This window comes from Tetrao urogallus (genome assembly GCF_951394365.1).
Source record: "Tetrao urogallus genome assembly, chromosome: 25".
Lineage (NCBI taxonomy): Eukaryota > Metazoa > Chordata > Aves > Galliformes > Phasianidae > Tetrao > Tetrao urogallus.
In genome coordinates, this window is record NC_136838.1 from 4,934,149 (window position 1) to 4,950,542 (window position 16,394).

At 52.3% G+C, this 16,394-nt stretch overlaps 1 protein-coding gene across 1 annotated transcript; it reads left to right on the top strand.

Moving 5' to 3' along the window:
* Nucleotides 1–3,418: 3,418 nt before the first annotated feature.
* Nucleotides 3,419–4,417, top strand: LOC306955505 (E3 ubiquitin-protein ligase RNF13-like; the record flags this gene model as incomplete). The annotated part of the gene is made up of 1 exon (XM_079546807.1): nt 3,419–4,417. The coding sequence occupies one exon, from the start codon at nt 3,419–3,421 to the stop codon at nt 4,415–4,417; it is 999 nt and encodes a 332-aa protein (XP_079402933.1).
* Between the last annotated feature and the right edge of the window lie 11,977 nt (nt 4,418–16,394).

A 16,394-nucleotide genomic window follows, 5' to 3' on the forward strand; every position in this document is an offset into this window, starting at 1 on the left:
ATTGTGTGCATTAGCCGATTATGGGTATTCTTGTAGCAGGTCCACAAATCACTGCTTTATAATCTTCTGTTCGCATTAGGGCCCAGATTATCATGCTTGTACTAGGTAATAACACAGGAGAGATTGCCCAGACCCCTGGGAAATCCAGAAGAGACACCTGGTAGAGCACGGGTTCACATGGTGGCCAACACGTGCAGGGAGCGCTGCACACCGGTGAGGCCTTCAGAGCTGCGCACACTGCCCTCCATTCCTCTCCCATCTCATTCCCACAGAGCAAGGCACAAAACCTCTGCACACACACTGCTCCATTTCTCATCTACCTAACAACAGTTCGGGTGGTTTCTCTGGCAGCTTCAGCTACCTATTCTGTAAAGACGTGGGTCATTCTTTCCTTTGATCCTAGATGAAAGGAGGTGGTTACATGCACCAGTTTCTAAATCAGCTCCTAGCTAAAAAAAAAAAAAAAAAAAAGAAAATCCTTTGCAATGGGACGCAGGTCTGCCTTCCAGCAGCTCGCTGCAGAGCTGGGACTTGCTCAGTCAGCACGAGGGAGGGAGCGCGTCCCACATTTCCTCCTGACAGGAACAACTGGGAGCACTGGTAGCACAGAGGTTTTCACTGGAAGGTCACTAGATGGCCCCAGATCTTCCCTCACAGCAAATCGCTGGTATTTTGCTTCGGGAGCCTGGCCCTCTCTAATCCTTCAGCGTGACCCCAAAGAAGCAGCATGCCCTGATAAGAAGGGCACTGAGCTCGAACCAGAGATACTTGCCAAGATATCTTGAGCAAAGCTTTAAACCCCACCACAGCTTTTTCTGCTCCCGGCCTTTGGCTGGTCAGGGCAGGGAGAGTCTGCTGCTGTCTGTTGGTATAATGCCACTGCCTGCGGACCTCAGACGCCACCTAATACAGATAAAGGACAAGAAGTCTGATTGTGTACAAATTCACATTGTAACACTGCCAGGCTGCTCTTTTCGTGCTGAAAAAACCTCAGAGGATAAAAAGCATTTAGACTTATTCCCCAAGTTAAACCAATGCCAGTCCAGGTGCCTGTTATACATGTTTTGTTAGGAGTTGTAATTATGTCCGTCCACATCAGTTGTCCTCTTTGGCATCTCTGCTACAGCACGAGATATTTGGGCAGGAACAGGGGTAGATCCTGTCAGCAGTTGTGTGGGCTCTAAATCAACACCAAAGTCCTCTGGAGTCAGAAGGCTTTTTTTTCTGGGCAAGGAGCCGGGTTTGTTATCCCTGCTCCTGCACAAAGTGAAAGCCCCAAAGAAGGAATCTAATGGGACTTTGGGAGTGGTGGGGTGAACGATGAGTTAATAGAGGTAAATGAGCTTTTCCTTTCTTCTAGCTTGGATCTTTGTTCAATTGGTAAAATGGGACCCTGTTCCCGTAATTGCTCTGCTCTTGCACACAACTGCTGTCTCCCATGTGTGGCTTGTTGACATTTAAATAAATTGCAATTATTCCGACAAAGTAGATTGCTGGAACTCCAGAGAAAATGGGTCAAGAATATGTCCAGGAGCATCTGCAATGTATTTAACAGATGAATATAATAGGGGTAGCACAGGATATGGAGAGTTCAGTGCTGGCTGTAACAAATGCGATCGGAAAGGCCTTCGGGACAGCCTGGCACAGCCCCACGCAGGGGTGGGAAGCGCAGCACAGCCAGCAAAAGCCAAAGCCTTCAGGGCCCTGACAAGGGAGGCAGGCAGCATCAGTGTGAATGGGCAGCACGGAGGGAACCAGGGAGGACAAGGCATCCCCACCTCAGCCCCTTCACTGAAGGCCACCTTGACAGCAGCTCTTCTACGGCCCTCCTCTCCTTCCTTCTGCAAAATGGGACGTTGCTTCTTATCTGGCTCTGTGGGTGGAATATGGGCATCCTGCTCCCCAGCAGGGTGGATCTGTCAGGAGGATCTGTCCTTTTACACACATGTCCCTTTGGGGTGCTGCTTTGAGTTACTGAGAAACCAACACTTGTTTTCCAGGGGTCTGCTGAGGGACACAGCTCACGCCTTGCTGGCTGTAGAGATGCAGCACCTAGAGATGGTGGTGCAGCCTCCAGAAGATCACAGCACGCAGCCGGAGCTGGAGAAAGTACATTGTATCATCTGCACAGAATGCAAAGGCGACCCTTCCCTGGTCCCACAAGTGTCGGAGCACCAGCACGTGCCTCCTGTTCTGGTCCAGCAAAAGCCAAAAATGGACCCACAAAAGATTTCCTAGTGTTCCTCCATTTTCTTCTTCATCTCACTGTGCTGGGAAGCACTTGGCTTCACCCTCCTCCCCTCCTCCCCAAACCTTTGTTTTGTTTTTAAATGCAACAAAATGTCTTCCTGTGAATGTAAAACTCTTTGGATGAGGGGAAAATAAAATCGATTTAAAATCACAGCTGCTGGGAGTCTCTGGCACACACACACACTGTCTGCTGACATTTTCTGTAGCTCTTTTCCCAGTGAAATCTGTCTCAAGCAGAGCCCAAGGGGGCAAGTAACAAATCAGTTGCCTAGTAGTGGAGTGATTTTTTAACTACAGGTCCAACACAACTGCACCGGGAACCACAGGGCTACTCCCAAGTGGATCGTTAAACAAAAAGGGTTGTTTGTTAAAAGGTAGAGGTTTTTAGGGACCTGTGATTCAGAACTGACCTGGGTTCACTGCATATTCAGACCTAGTTTTCTTCGACAACCAGGAGAGCTATTGCCTGGTGCTCCTCTGGGTACTGTGCAGTTGCTGTTGGAGGTGGGAATTGCCTGAAAGATGAGTGCTTTGCAGGAGGAACAACACTCGTTCCTCATGCTTTCCATTCCTTTTTCTGCTTTTTCACCATAAGCAGAATTTTAAATGTGTTTATGGCTAGAAGCTCCATCCGTTTCATTCCAGCCCAGACCAATCTGGGTGGTTTCCCAGGAACTGCTTTGGCCACCAGCACGGCGCCCTCCTTTCTGTGTGCAGTGGGCACATTGCATGTGGGAAGTCCCATTCGTCAACAAAAAGAGAAACCAGCACCATATCAGTACCCAGAGGGAGATGAAGAAGCCACGTGATTGAAGAAGACGAAAAAAAGAAGGGAAACATTGGTTTCAGGGGGTGACAGTAATGTTACGTGACCCTGCCATAGCAAACAGTCACCAGGTGATGTCACAGACCTGCAGGGATGATGGAAGGCGTTGCTTAGCAGCTGCAGACAACAGAACAGGGGCAAGTTGTGTCGTGGGAACCTCCAAACCTAAGGAAAACCAACAGAAACCTCCAGGACAGAAACTGATCTCCATCCTACTGTGGCTCTGAGTCACGGCACAGTGGTAACACCCAGGTGGGATAATTCCTCGGTGACTGTCCCTTGCATTTCTTCTTCGGCACCAGCCTGGAAATCTGCGTTCAGAGCTGCTCGGCTACATTCAGCATGAGTCTTTGTCTCCAACTTCTTTGCCTTGTGGTCGCCACCTTCATCTACGAGGTTGCCATTACAGAAGCCTTTGGGCTCGTGGCTTACAACGACAGCTCCGAATGCGTCGTGTATAAAGCCCTGCCCGCGTGCTTTGGGCCGCAGCTGCCAGCAGAAGGGCTGGAGGGACATTTGATAAGGGCAGTACCAGCCAACGCCTGCCATACGATGCTGAATCCCCCAGCACCAAGGAAGGTCTCTGAGACGTACATTGTGCTCATCCAGGGGTGTGACTGCCCTTATGCTGAGAAGGTCCTTCGTGCCCAGCAGGCTGGGTACCAGGCTGCAGTTGTGTACAATGTGGATTCAGAGGAGCTGACGGCCATGATGTCTGATGACAGAGAAATCCAGCAGCAGATTGAAATACCTTCACTCTTCACTGGAGAGTCTGTCTCCCTTCACTTACAAAAGACTTCACAATGTGAGAAAGGGCCGTACGTCAGACTTATACCACCCAAGTACAATCTATGTCTCCACCAAAGCGGTGAGAAAATGCTGCAGAGCGCTCACATCTTGTCGAAGCTCAGAGACCTGCTCTACATCATTGTCGCCACGATCTCAGCTATGGTTGGCATAAGTTGGTGGAGGAATGCTCACAAGATCAGGCTGTACACATACAGGCAGGGTGACCAATACGAGATCTGCGTGATCTGCATGTCTGAGTACAAGGAGGGCGATCTCCTGAAGATCCTGCCCTGTTCCCACACCTACCACCACCTCTGCATTGACACCTGGTTTGACACCCAGAGCAGGAAGAAGACCTGTCCCTTCTGCAAGCAGCAGGTGGACCTCTGCAGGCAAGCAGAGCTCCTGCAGCAGCAGAGGAGTGAGAATGGGGCTGAAGAGATTGAGGAGGAGCAGGGTCATGATGATGACACATTCAGAGATGATTATGAAGATGAGTGTGTAGAAGAGGAGGGAGATAATGAAAGCATAAATGGAATGAGAAGGCTTTGATTCACTGTATGACATCACCACCTGAGCTGTGAGTGGGATAAATTATCATTAAACCAAGCAAAGCTTTTCTTGTGCTTTCCCTAAGCTCTTGCTCCAGGCTTTTATTGGGAAGCAATTAACACTGCAGTTTTGATTCCCCTCCTCTGGTCCCCACAACAAAAAAGGTATGAATTCACAGCTGGAAATATCAGAACCTCCTTAAGCCAGGGCAACAGGGAAGAAGCTGGGATGTAAGTACCTTTGGTATGGGGGCTTGTTAACATCTTCTAGGAAATTTCTAGAAAATTTCTAGAAAATATCTGTGCACGGATACACAACCACGCACCAAATCCTGCTTTTCGGTGCTGCCCAAACACCCTGGGTGAGATCTGTCCCTTGTGTTTTGCAGCCAGCAGGAGCCATTTCCCAGCCTGACAAACCACAGTACAGAGAGGAAATGATAATGCGGGATGCTAAAATGTAAAGGTGAAGTGGCTTCCCCTCCCAAAGCCCAGCACCTCCCATCACCCAGCACACACACACACACACACTGGGTGGCTCAGTACAGCCCTGCAAAGGGGAGCACAGCCTTGAGCTGCAACAGCAGAGAAACCACATGGGAAATACTGAGGGCACTTGGAGCTCCATCTCCTCAGACGGGGTGATGCCAATGGAGGCTGAGGTGTTCACACAGGATGTGCTCTGTGGAGCTGGAGAGGTGGAAAAAGGATGAAATGCTTCTGAGTGCAATTGGCCGCTTGTGCCTGCTGGCACAGAGGCTGACGTGACAGGTAACCCAGCCAGGTTGTTCCAAGACATCATCCAAATGTTCCCCGGTGTCTGAAGGGTTGCTGGATTTAAGTAGGAACACGATGCAAAGAGATCATCTCCTCTGGAGATACACCAGGCACAGCAGTACTTTTTGGATGGGCTCTGAGTTTCCAGCTCTGCTCTACGTGGAGGCAGAAAGCAGCAGTCGCTCCTGGGGCACCCTGGGTGGCTCTGAGACCCTCTGCAGGTGGGCACACAGGCTGCACGGGGGGTGCAGAGCTGGGAACGCTCACACAACCACTGTTAGCATTTAATCTCATGTAAGAGAAAGCAATAAACCCCTCAAAGAAATGCCTAAAATTAAGGAAGTGAACAGCTCTGAGATACTGTGACCGAGGCTCCAAACCTTCACAGCTGTGTAAATACCAAACACCCAAATCAAAGCCTCTCCTCCAGCTATAAGGCAGCCATGGCAGTGCCCAGGAAGCGGTCTGTTATCAGATCGCTCTATCAGGACCATGACCAGGACGACCACTGTGGGCAGCAAATAACAGCAGCCTTGAAGTATTTTCCTTTTCAGTGGCCACAGTGAGACTCAAAACATTTTTAAAAGACCGTTGGGAAAGAATCATGCTGTGGAACCGAGCAGCACAATGTCTGCATGGAAATCATGGTGATTTTGGAAAATAGCCCCTGGATTACTTGAGTTCCTTTAAGTTATACATACTGTGTATGGGCTGGGGAAAATCCATGAATAAAGGTGACTTCCACAGATAAGCTGGAGCTGGATCTACTGCTCCTGCCTGGGGAAACCAGGGCAGCTTCAGGTGGGAGCGGAGAGAAAACCACGCTTTCAGAATTCCTTCTGCAATGGAGAAGCTTCAAATCAATTTCTCCTGGAATGAAACATGACAGCGTTTCCAAGGACTTGATGGAAACAAGACTTTCTGCAAGTCTTCCAACTGAGCTGCTTCATTTCATTTGTGGAACAAATGGGGAAAAATGATTTTTAAGTCAGTTCATAAGACAAGTCCCCTCTAGCGCAAGGTGTGCAGCTGCCTGGGAGCCCCACATCACTGCCAGTGCTGAACCAGGCCCCAGAGGTGCCTGGAAAAGCAAAGGCAGCTGCGTCCATCTGGGAAGGAGATGCTCCTTCAGAGGGTGATTAGCACAGGAAGTTCATTTAAGTGCTTTGAATTGCCTTCTGGAAGTAGCTCTCCTGTCAGCAGCTCTTAAAGAGATGGAAATGACTTTGCTGGTCTGCACAACTGCCTTCATCCACTGGCAAACACCTGAAGCTGACCCAAATGCACTCCTGAGCCTATAGACCCTGCTGAGATCAGTGACCTCATGTCTACAAAGGCAAGGAGTAAAAGCAGCGGTGTCAGCAGCACTCCCATCTCAGCACGCTCACTGCCCTCCTTCTCCCTCAGACGAGGTCTGAAGAAGCACGGATGCTACAAGCAGGCAGGGAGCAGGCTGAAGAGCCTCTATGTGCAGCTGTCTGGGGCCACAGAAAAGCCGAACCGGGCTGCTGTGTCCCCCAGCACCCATCCCAGGGTTGAGGAGAGGTGGAATGACAGCCCTGAGCCAGGCGGTTCTGGATGATCTCACAAAGCCACGGTGCCATCCAGCTGCAGTGTGCTGGGCTGCAGAGAATCTCGAGGGGGAATTCTTGGGATGGATTATTCATGAGCAGAGATGAGATGATTGTAGTGCCTTAATATCTATGAATTTTTTTCCATCTTCAAAGTGGCACATGCTCTAAATGGGTTGAATTTTACTGAAATGGGTCAGTAGAAAAATAGATCCTTCTCACAATGCAATGCTGCATTGCCTTCATTTGAAAAGGAGAGAAAAAAAGGAACAGGATCTGGGTAAGAGAGCAGTGGTTCACTCTATTTAATGTTATCAAAGCCTATCACACTGAAAATCTGAAGTGTGTGCCACAGTAAACGTGACCTCCAGCCCTACAGCCGTCAGATCCAGTGCCCTCCATCAGCATTAATGGCAGTGCTAACACGGTGAGGTTAGCTCATTGCCGGGGTGGGACACGCAGACCTTGGAGCCTCAATGAGGATTATTAACTTCTCCAGGGGAAGCACTATCCCTGTGTTTAAAATAAACTACAACAGAGAGCACCACAGGGAAAAGGAGGAGGAGGGGTCTGGGTCCTGCTGGGGCTGAGCTGACCGTGCGGATGTGGATGGGGCTGTGCATCCCCATAGGCTGTGAGTTAGGAGAGGGAAAACGTGGGGGGGATGAGCTTCGAAGATGGCCATGCTGGGAGGCACGCCCTGCAGGAGGCGTTCAGACAAATCCAGTACAGAAAGAGGAGGAGTGAGGGGGAAGGGGAATGCAGCCTCCTGGATCCAGCCAGGAGCAGCTTGGCAGCAGCCAAAGACATCAAGGACCCTCAGGGAGCCCGAGGAGGAGAGGAGCTGATATCTGCTCTGCAGAAGCACCTATGGGAGACCCATGTGAGAGCACCCAAACGCTGTGCTTGAAGGAGCTGCCAGGAGCCCTGCTCTCAGCGAGCTCCTGGCCCCACGAACCGAGCGCTGCTGCACACACTCTGTTAAGCAATAACCAGGTTCCGGCACAGCCGCAAAGAATGACTTACTGATCTCATCTGTCAGGGGGGTCTTTGCAGTTTCCCTCACGTTTTATTGCTGGCCTTTTTCGTGCACAAACATGGTTCAGTATATTGCTGGGAGAGTCACCAGACTGTGACCCAGAGGGAAGCAGCTGACGACCCAGCGCTGGGAACTATTGACTTAACCAGCAGAACGTCGATGCTATAGATTACCAGGAGCAATTAGGGGGGCTGACTCCCCCATGTGCAGCCATCCAGTGTAGACATTTTCCTTGTGCTGAGAGCCAGCACTAAGCCTTGACAGCGTTTAAAGAACTACTTTGAGGGTTTAAGTGAGATTTGAGTGATCCGTAGCTCCTGTGCAGGCCAAAGGTAGGAATTTCAACCTTGAGCACTCAAGTTTAATACCCACTGTAATTAAAAAGAGAGCACCAACTTCCCCACTGCACAACCCAGTTGACATCAATAGTGTTGCAGCATCAGAGAGCCTCACCTTTGATCTCCATAATCCAGCTGAGTTGGACATGAAGGACAGAACGCGCTTGCCCATGGGCCAGGAGCCTCTGCTACCCAAAGGCAGCAGCATGAAGCCTTCCTTCTCTCCTAGGGCCGTATTTCCCACTCCATCGCGTTGCAGAACCCATTTCCTATGAGGTCAGCACAGCTCCATGTGCCACATTTTCACCACAGGGCCATCTCACAGCCCCACCAGCACACCAGCATCCCGCAGCAGGGATGGGGCTGGCTCCAGCAGCCGTGCTCCATCCTGCTCTAAGGGCCCAGGAGGTTCCTTTGTTGCCCTTCCACAAACATCCTGAGCATACAGGAATGGCTGCTGGCTCTTCGTAGCTCTCAGGACCTAAGACAGACTCAGTCCTTCCCTTTTTCATCCAATCTCCAGTTCTACTCCTCTTGCTTTTCCAAGTGAAGTTTTCCCACCCCCAGGTTCTAAAGCCCACTTCTCCCTTTCACCAACCCCACTGCTTTCCTCTTGTGCTTATCTCATCCCTTCTGCCTCTCTCACACCCCATGGTGTTCCCCTCTCCTGCTAGCAGAAGGTTCCCTACGTGCCGTACCAAGTGAGGTTACCCCGAGGTGCCTCTGCACACAGCAGCCTGGTACAGCTAAGCCAGGAATCCAGCTCTCGGGAGTAATCTGCAGAGTACGGCTGGTTATTAGTCACTACGGTAGAACAATCAACACAGTTTCTGTGATGCAGTAAGATGGATTGAAGCTACTTAAGAATACAAGGAAATGGGATCAGCGCTTGGGAAAAAAAGTAGCTTGACTCACTAAATCCGCTTCTGCTATAGCAGCTCTGAGCTCAGGCATCACTGTTTGCACACAGCAATGCTGCAGCATGGATGCTTACAGCTGACATTGCTGGGTCTGGATGGGCAGAGGTCAAACCCATGCAGGGAACACTCCTTATCCTGAGGGAAACGCATGCCAGCCCCGAGCTGCACAAACAAGGAGCAAGATGCAGCTCTGCTGCGTTGCTTCCATTCCTTTCTTGTTCCCAGCAGGGATCATACCTTTGGTCCATCTCTGATTTTGCAGTAGAACAATTCTGCTTTTTTGGTACTTTTTCGCTTTCAAGCATACTTGGAAAATAGAGATCCAGCACTTCCCATTGCATCTGCACCAAGACCTGAGTAGACTGCAAAGTCTCCGAGGCTTCAAGCTACCTGTGCTTCTGCTTAATCACAAAGATTGATTCCACACCTCCCGTAAAGAGATGAGGCGTGATCTCGCACAAGACTCCTTCCCTGGCCCAAAAAGCATTATTTCTCCACAAATCTCTTCCTCGCTGTAAATCAGCAGAGACACTACTCCAGAAATTTGAGCAATGATAGATCAGTGGGGTAAGAAGTCCCCACAGTGCCAGATCCCACCAGGCACAGCAGTGCTGGGAAGGAGAGGGCACTGGAGGGGCTGGGAAGCATCCTGCGCAGAGACATCTCCCATGGAAGTGCCAAAAGCAGAATGTTACAGTGATCCTAAAGGGAAGGAAAAAGTTGCCTGTGCTGACTCAGGCAAATGCCTTTTTGTCTCCCAGAAATCAGGGGGTGGGAATGGCTCTGCGGAGAAGGCTGAGAGTCTGAAGGGAGGAACTGAGAAACTGCCAGAGAGGCTGAAGGCCATGAAGCAGCTCCACAGAGGAGAAGCAGCAGCAATAGCTCCCGGAAGGCTCTGCTGCATATCTGCTGCCCATGCCCCATCCACAGGAGAGCACCCACAGGAGAGGCTGTCCTGTCAGTACTGAGCACACGCAGGCAGAAGGAAGAGAGCAGGGACTTGGAGAAGTGTGGGTGGCACAGCCTAGTGTGTGTGAACTGAACTCAGAAATCTGAGTGAAAAAGTGCAAAGCAGAGTGTGCAAGAAACCCTCATTTTCTAGGCAGGGAACCGAAGTGCTTGGAGAAATTGGGCACATCCAGAACTCCTGTTTACCCATTCCACAAAGCATCTCCTTATTACTCCTGCTTATTGACTAAGTGCAAACCACTGTAGCAGTCTAAGTATTGGGATCTCAGCCAAGTTTTTTTCTCCTGACCCTCGTGCCCCTCTGCCACAAGGCGGGAGGAAAGAGGGAGAACACTGACCTGGCCCTGACTGCCCTAATTAACCGGAGTCCTGATTGATTTTGATAAGTAGCTCTGGCCTCATTCATCAGCACAGCATTCACCTAGATAAGCAGGAGAGTGGTGCATCAATCCAGACCACCCTGAGCACAGAGCTGGTGTAACTGTCACCACAGCAAAGCTTGGATGAGCAGCAGCTTAAACGCGGGTAAAACCTCAGCTCTGGTGAGCAGGATGCCAGGACACGGCCTCAGACCCAGCCCTCCATGTCCTGGTAATTCTTCAGCCGGGGAGGTAACAGCAGCAAGCTCTTCATTCAGCCCTGACTCTGCAGGTCAGGGGTTTACAGCCAAAGCTTCTCGCCGAGCCTCCCCAAGGCCTCCCTGCATGACCCGAAGGGTGATTGAGGGCACTGTCCTGGGAGCACAGATCCAAGCCCAGACTCTCTGGGAGGAGTCCGAAGTTCACACTGTAGTTGGGATTTCCACTGCAGGAATAAGAGCTGCACAAAATAAATTATGTCTAATTAGAGCAGGTGCATGGTGCCCAAGGAACATCACTGTGCAAACATTTATTCAAGGCTTTAAAAAGACCTTTGTGACAGACAAAGCAAACGGCATCTCCGCAGCCGTGGCCCAGCCCTGGCAGCCTGCAGACCGCAGCCCCACACAGCAATCTGTCAGAGTCCTTGTTGGGGTTTTCCATGCCTCTCTGGGATGGGATCCCATGGCTTTGCAGCCACAAGCCAACCATTTCCTCCTTCCCAAGGCCTCAGTTCACTCCCTTGACTTCACCAGGCAGGTTTTGGCACGAAGGCTGCTCTCTTTTCCTTCTCTCCAGGAGCCACCTGGCAGAACTGTTCCGCCCGGAAATCCATCCTCGGATTGTTTTATCTCTATTAGCCCTCGCGAGCAGATGACAGGGGAGCATGAACGGAGACAGCGTGGGATGAGACATTCACCCAGCTGCTAGTTCAAAGGCGTGTCATCATTTATAACACTCCCAGCTATTCCAGCTCTCCCTGCTTGTTCTCAGTTAAAAGAAAGAAAGAAAAGCAAGCCATTTCTAGCTCTGTATATTTAGTGTTCGAGGAGATGCTGTTTATTTTGGTGCCTTTGCTCTCGGGCTCGCACAGCTCTCCCAATTCCACAGGGCTTTCCTTTGGCTGCTGAGCTGTGCCTCAGCCCTCAGCGTCCCCTGGCAGGGCCGTGTCCCCACAGCACAGTGCACACAGAGAAGGGAGGGATGGGGACGAGGAGCTGCTCTGGGCCCCAGCTCTGCCTCCTCTCGCCATCCCTGCTGTGCTGTCATCGAGCGGTGAGCCATCGCTTCCCTGCACTGGGAAAGAGTTCAAAAACAATATCAAATCAATCTGCTAAAAGGGCTTTTACCTCTATTGGGCTGGCATTCCCACAGGGCCAACCCCCAGCACCTCAATGCAGTAGGCTGCTTCAGGCTTCAGAAAATACCTGCATCCGAGCCTTGACCAGCCCCTGGACCCCCCAGCACCCAGCAGCTGCTGCGCCTGGCCCCTTGCACCACAGCCCTTGGTCCCCAGCACTGGCCCCATCCCAGCTCCAATCCTGTTCTGGGGAGGACAGCAATAGCAGCCGGGGGTTAAGAGAAAGCTCCTTGCACTGCAAAACCTCTCTGCGAATAACCCAGGTATATTTCCAGGCCATTGCTGCAATGGCTCAGAGCTGACTTATCCCCAGAGAATGCAAATGGTCTGATCCAAATTCCACTGAAGCCCATGGTGAGGCTCATTACCTCCGTCTGGCATTAGCTCTGGCTCTTTGCTCACGTTAGGTCTGAGCAGGAGCTCCGTCCCCAAGCAGCCCTGGTGTGATTACCCAGGGAAGCATCACCCCTCCACCCCCCCCAGAGCAGGGGAGAAGCCTCCAGCCCTTCCCCTTGCATCCTGGGCCTGGTAGCACCCACTGAGACGTTCAGGCTGGGTCCAATAGAGGGCAACAATATCACACAAATTGCTTCATTAAACTAATTGTGAGAGGCCAAGGTGAGGACTGCTGCCCACAGGGCTGGGTGCATCGCCTCCGTGCTTCACCAGGACACACAGCAGCTCAAGGCCTCCCTGGAGACGGTGGCACACACAGGACCGCAAACCCGATGCGTTTGAGCTCTGGGTGCTCCCAGCTGCCCCGTTCTGTGGTGCAGAACCCAAAGCTGCCAGGGCCCTGGCCTGGCCCTGCACCGAGCCAGCCGCTGCCTGCCCACCTGCAGCGCATTACAGCAATAACGAGCTGCGCTCCATGTAGAACCACTACCTTCTGCCAGGCTGTTTTGCATAAAGACACCTTATGCACTAGCAAACATTTGTTTAATTAACACCCTTGTTTGCCAGAGGTCTGTCCACAACCTTCATCGCTTTGCAGATGGAGGAGGGAGACATTCCCCACCTCAACCCAGAGCCTCAATCCAAGCAGGGCAGCTCCCAGGAGGCGTCCCTGGTGCCTGCGAAGCCCCAGTAGCACAAGCTGGTGCAGCTGCCTTGCAAGTGAGAAGCACCCAAGGGGACGCCTGCGACCAGCGCCAATGCGAAATGCAAAGCGAGGTCTGGGCCTCGGATGTAGAGCTGGGAAAGGGATGTTTTGGGGAAAGCAGAACTCTGCGCTGCCTCTCACCAGCTGCAGGAATCAGCAGTGCAATCGCACAATGAGATGGATGAGTGCAGTGACTGCTGTGGGAGGTGAAGGCAATATGTCACTCTGCTCCCACAGCGAGCAGAAAGCATGCAGGCAACCCTGGTGACTGAGATTTGGGCTCCTGGTGCAGGAGGGTGGTGTGGAGCACTGGAGGCTGCAGGCAGCTCCTGGGAGCTGGGATCTCACTCCCACACCCACTTGGGAGCCTGTGGAGGATTCCCACCTGTAGCAATCGGGGCTTTGCACAGTACCTGGGTTGGCTCATCCCTCCTCACGTCTGCTTGTGACGTGGGTGGCCACTGCGTCTGGCCACGTCTGTCAGCGCTGTGTGCTGCATGGCTGCTGTCATCGACAGCAAACTGTGCAAGGAACCGGGTAGGAGCAGCAGAAGAAAAGAAACCGGGATTGCACTGAGGTTGGCAGCACGACCTTGGCTCGAGCACCTGATGGGTTCCTTTCAAGCAGGCTCACACAGGCAATGTGCATCAGAACACGGTGAGAGCCCACCACCCACACTCCAGGCTCCTACTGAACCCCCAGCCCACCTCCCTCCTCAGCCCCTCAGCTCTGAGCCATGCTGTGAGGGGCAATGGAGAGGCTCCGTGAGCCTGCATCAAAGCAGAACCACAGCATGGTTGGGTTGTAAGGGACCTCAAGGCCCCACAAGCCCCAACCCCTGCCATGGGCTGTGCGTCCCCACCAGCTCAGGCTGTCCAGGGCCCAACCATGATTAAGGTGCCTCCAGGGATGGGGCACCCACAGATCTGTGGTCCAAAGAAGGCCAGACCCCAGCCACGGTGCTGAGATCAGGGACTGAACCACCTCCCACTGTGGGGCACTGGGAGGGAAGGCTCCATCCAGCCCTGAAGCCAACAGCTGAGGCAAGCTGGGAGCTGCAGCATGACCGAAGGAATTCCTCCCACCAGCAGCTGCCGAGCTCTGTTCAAAGCCCTCACGCCGTAGGCTTGGCTGAAAGCCTGGAGGATGAGCTTGCCTCTCACTGGGTCTGTATTTGTTTTCATCTGGATTTATATGAGGAGATCAAAGCAGCTGCACAGGGCTTGCGCAGGATTTACCCAGGGGCATTTGGCTGCACCATTTTACCCCATCCCCGCCTCACCGAGAGGCTTTGTGCTGCTGCAGCCAGGAGCATCCAATGGAGCTCACTGCAACCTGTGCATGCCCAGAGCTCTGCATCCCTCAGCTCTGGCTCTAAATGTGCCTCCAGACAGCAGCCTCTGGCAGAGTGCACCAAAACAAGCTCTCAGGACTGCCCAGAGTGCACTCAGAGAGGCTTTTGTTGGCTACATGCTGAGGCTGCCCCTTTGGCATTCACATCTCTGCACAGGGAGGAACAGACTGAAACCAGGGGCAGCTGCAAACCCACCTGATGGGATACAACCACATGCACTTGTTTGTGACACCTTCAGGGAAAAGTCCCCAGCTTTGCTCTTACAAAAGGGAGGGCAGCAGTGCACCTTTGGCTGTGCTGGCACACAACATCACTGCATGTGCCCCCGCCACGCTGCAGCAAACAGCGGCTTGCAGCCCTTCTCCCAGCCCTCCTGCAAGGGCTGCGGTCACGCCGGGTCCAAGGGAGCAACCTGGCTGGCACTGAAACCATTAGGGCTGAAATTCGGGGGAGGCGTTTTAAAGAACAGATGGTCGTGCTTTAGTATCGCAACACACTGCCAGTTAATTAATGCTAGCTGTAATTAAACTTTACACAAATTAGCTGTCAGCTATGCTAAAGGGAATCATTTCTCTCAAATGCCACCTTGAATCGCTGAGTTGTGAGACTTTTCTACAACGTAATTAAAAGCAGGACGATGCATGGAAGGGGCAGGCGGAGGGGAGGGCACAGCCATGGGATGAAAGGCACCGGCCAGGAGCAGCTGGGATCCCCACCCTCAGCTGGGGACCCTGGGGCTCTGCTGGGCTTTGATCCCCTTTGAGGTTCCTCCCAATGAGTCCAAGTTTAAGGCTGAAGTTTCGGATCGTTTTGGATGACGGAAGGAGAAAAGTTTGAGCATGACGCTCAAGCAGATGCATTAAGACCTTGGCAGGATGGGGGGAAAGCTGGACGGGGAGCTGCTGGAAAAGTGGAAAACAAGACGTGTTTGCAGGGATTTGGCTGGTTTTGACAAGTCTTCTGCTTAGAAGAGAGCAGTCTGTCAAAACAGCCATGTTGATATTTTCCAACCAGTTGCATTTGATTCAGAGAGATGACTTGGAAATTTTAGTTCATGTTTTGTGTATTTGTTGGTCCCACGGAGCGGCGCTGGGACCAATGCAGAGCAGTTTGAGCAGGAGGAAAAGGGCCTCTGGGCTGAGGGATGGCGATCAGTACAGCTAATTCAGCAGAAGCACTGGCTAAGATCAAGCTGGGGTAACAGCAAATGTCTTATCATCAGATACAGCAACAGTGACTGGCAGAGATCCTCAAACACATCCCTGTTTGTACACAAGATTCAGCCTGGCTCACCTGAGCACGGCAACAGCATCTCCAGAAGAAACTCTGGGGCCTGGATGGGCTACAGACAAAGGGCCCAGGAAAGAAATGATGCTGGAGGGGAGCACAGCCCACTGTGGGCTTTGAACAGCACTGCTGGCTGTGTGGGTGCAAGGTGAAGGTATTCAGAGATGATTAATGCAGGTGGGACACAGGAAGTGAAGACGGTTTTAAGGAAGAGCTCAGTAGCCCCACGTGGCCTTAATGCCATTAGTCCTCAGGTTCATTTCCCCACTTTCTGGCCTTGAGAGCCGCCTGCAGCCATGTCCAAGTGTTGTGCTTCATGCATCCCGGTCTGGGATCAGGTGAGAGCTCCTGAGCCCTGTGGGGCTGCACATCCCCATGAGCTCCCAGGCAGCCCGAGGCACTCCCAGTGCTCACGCCTCATGCAGTCACGGGTAATTGATATGCCCAGATGTTTTCCACTCCATGATACAGAGGAAAGCAAAAATCTCTGTGGTTCCTGCCAGACTGACATATGGAAAATTCCTTCCTGGTCCCAAATCTGCTGATGAGATCAAGTATTTGCGGGAGGGTTGGCAGTGAGCAGGGCTGGGAAGGAGGCGCAGCCCCCACTGCCGCCCCACAGCTGGCCAGATGTGCTCCGAGCACACGCTTCTCCCTGACTGCGGATGAAGGGCTGAGGCTGAGGCTAAGCTACAGCCCTGGCCTTGCTGCAGCGCTCCGAGGGCTACGGACATCTTGAGGGCAGAGCAGGACAGCCCTCTCCCTGTGGGCAGGAGCGGGGATTTATGGGTTAAGGTCAGCGAGGGCTGCTGCAGCTCTCTCTCTGCTCCTCCCAGACTCTCATTCTGAGGCTATTTTTCTCCTCCAGCAGCTGAATTAGAGCCCTGGGTTTGTAGCAATAC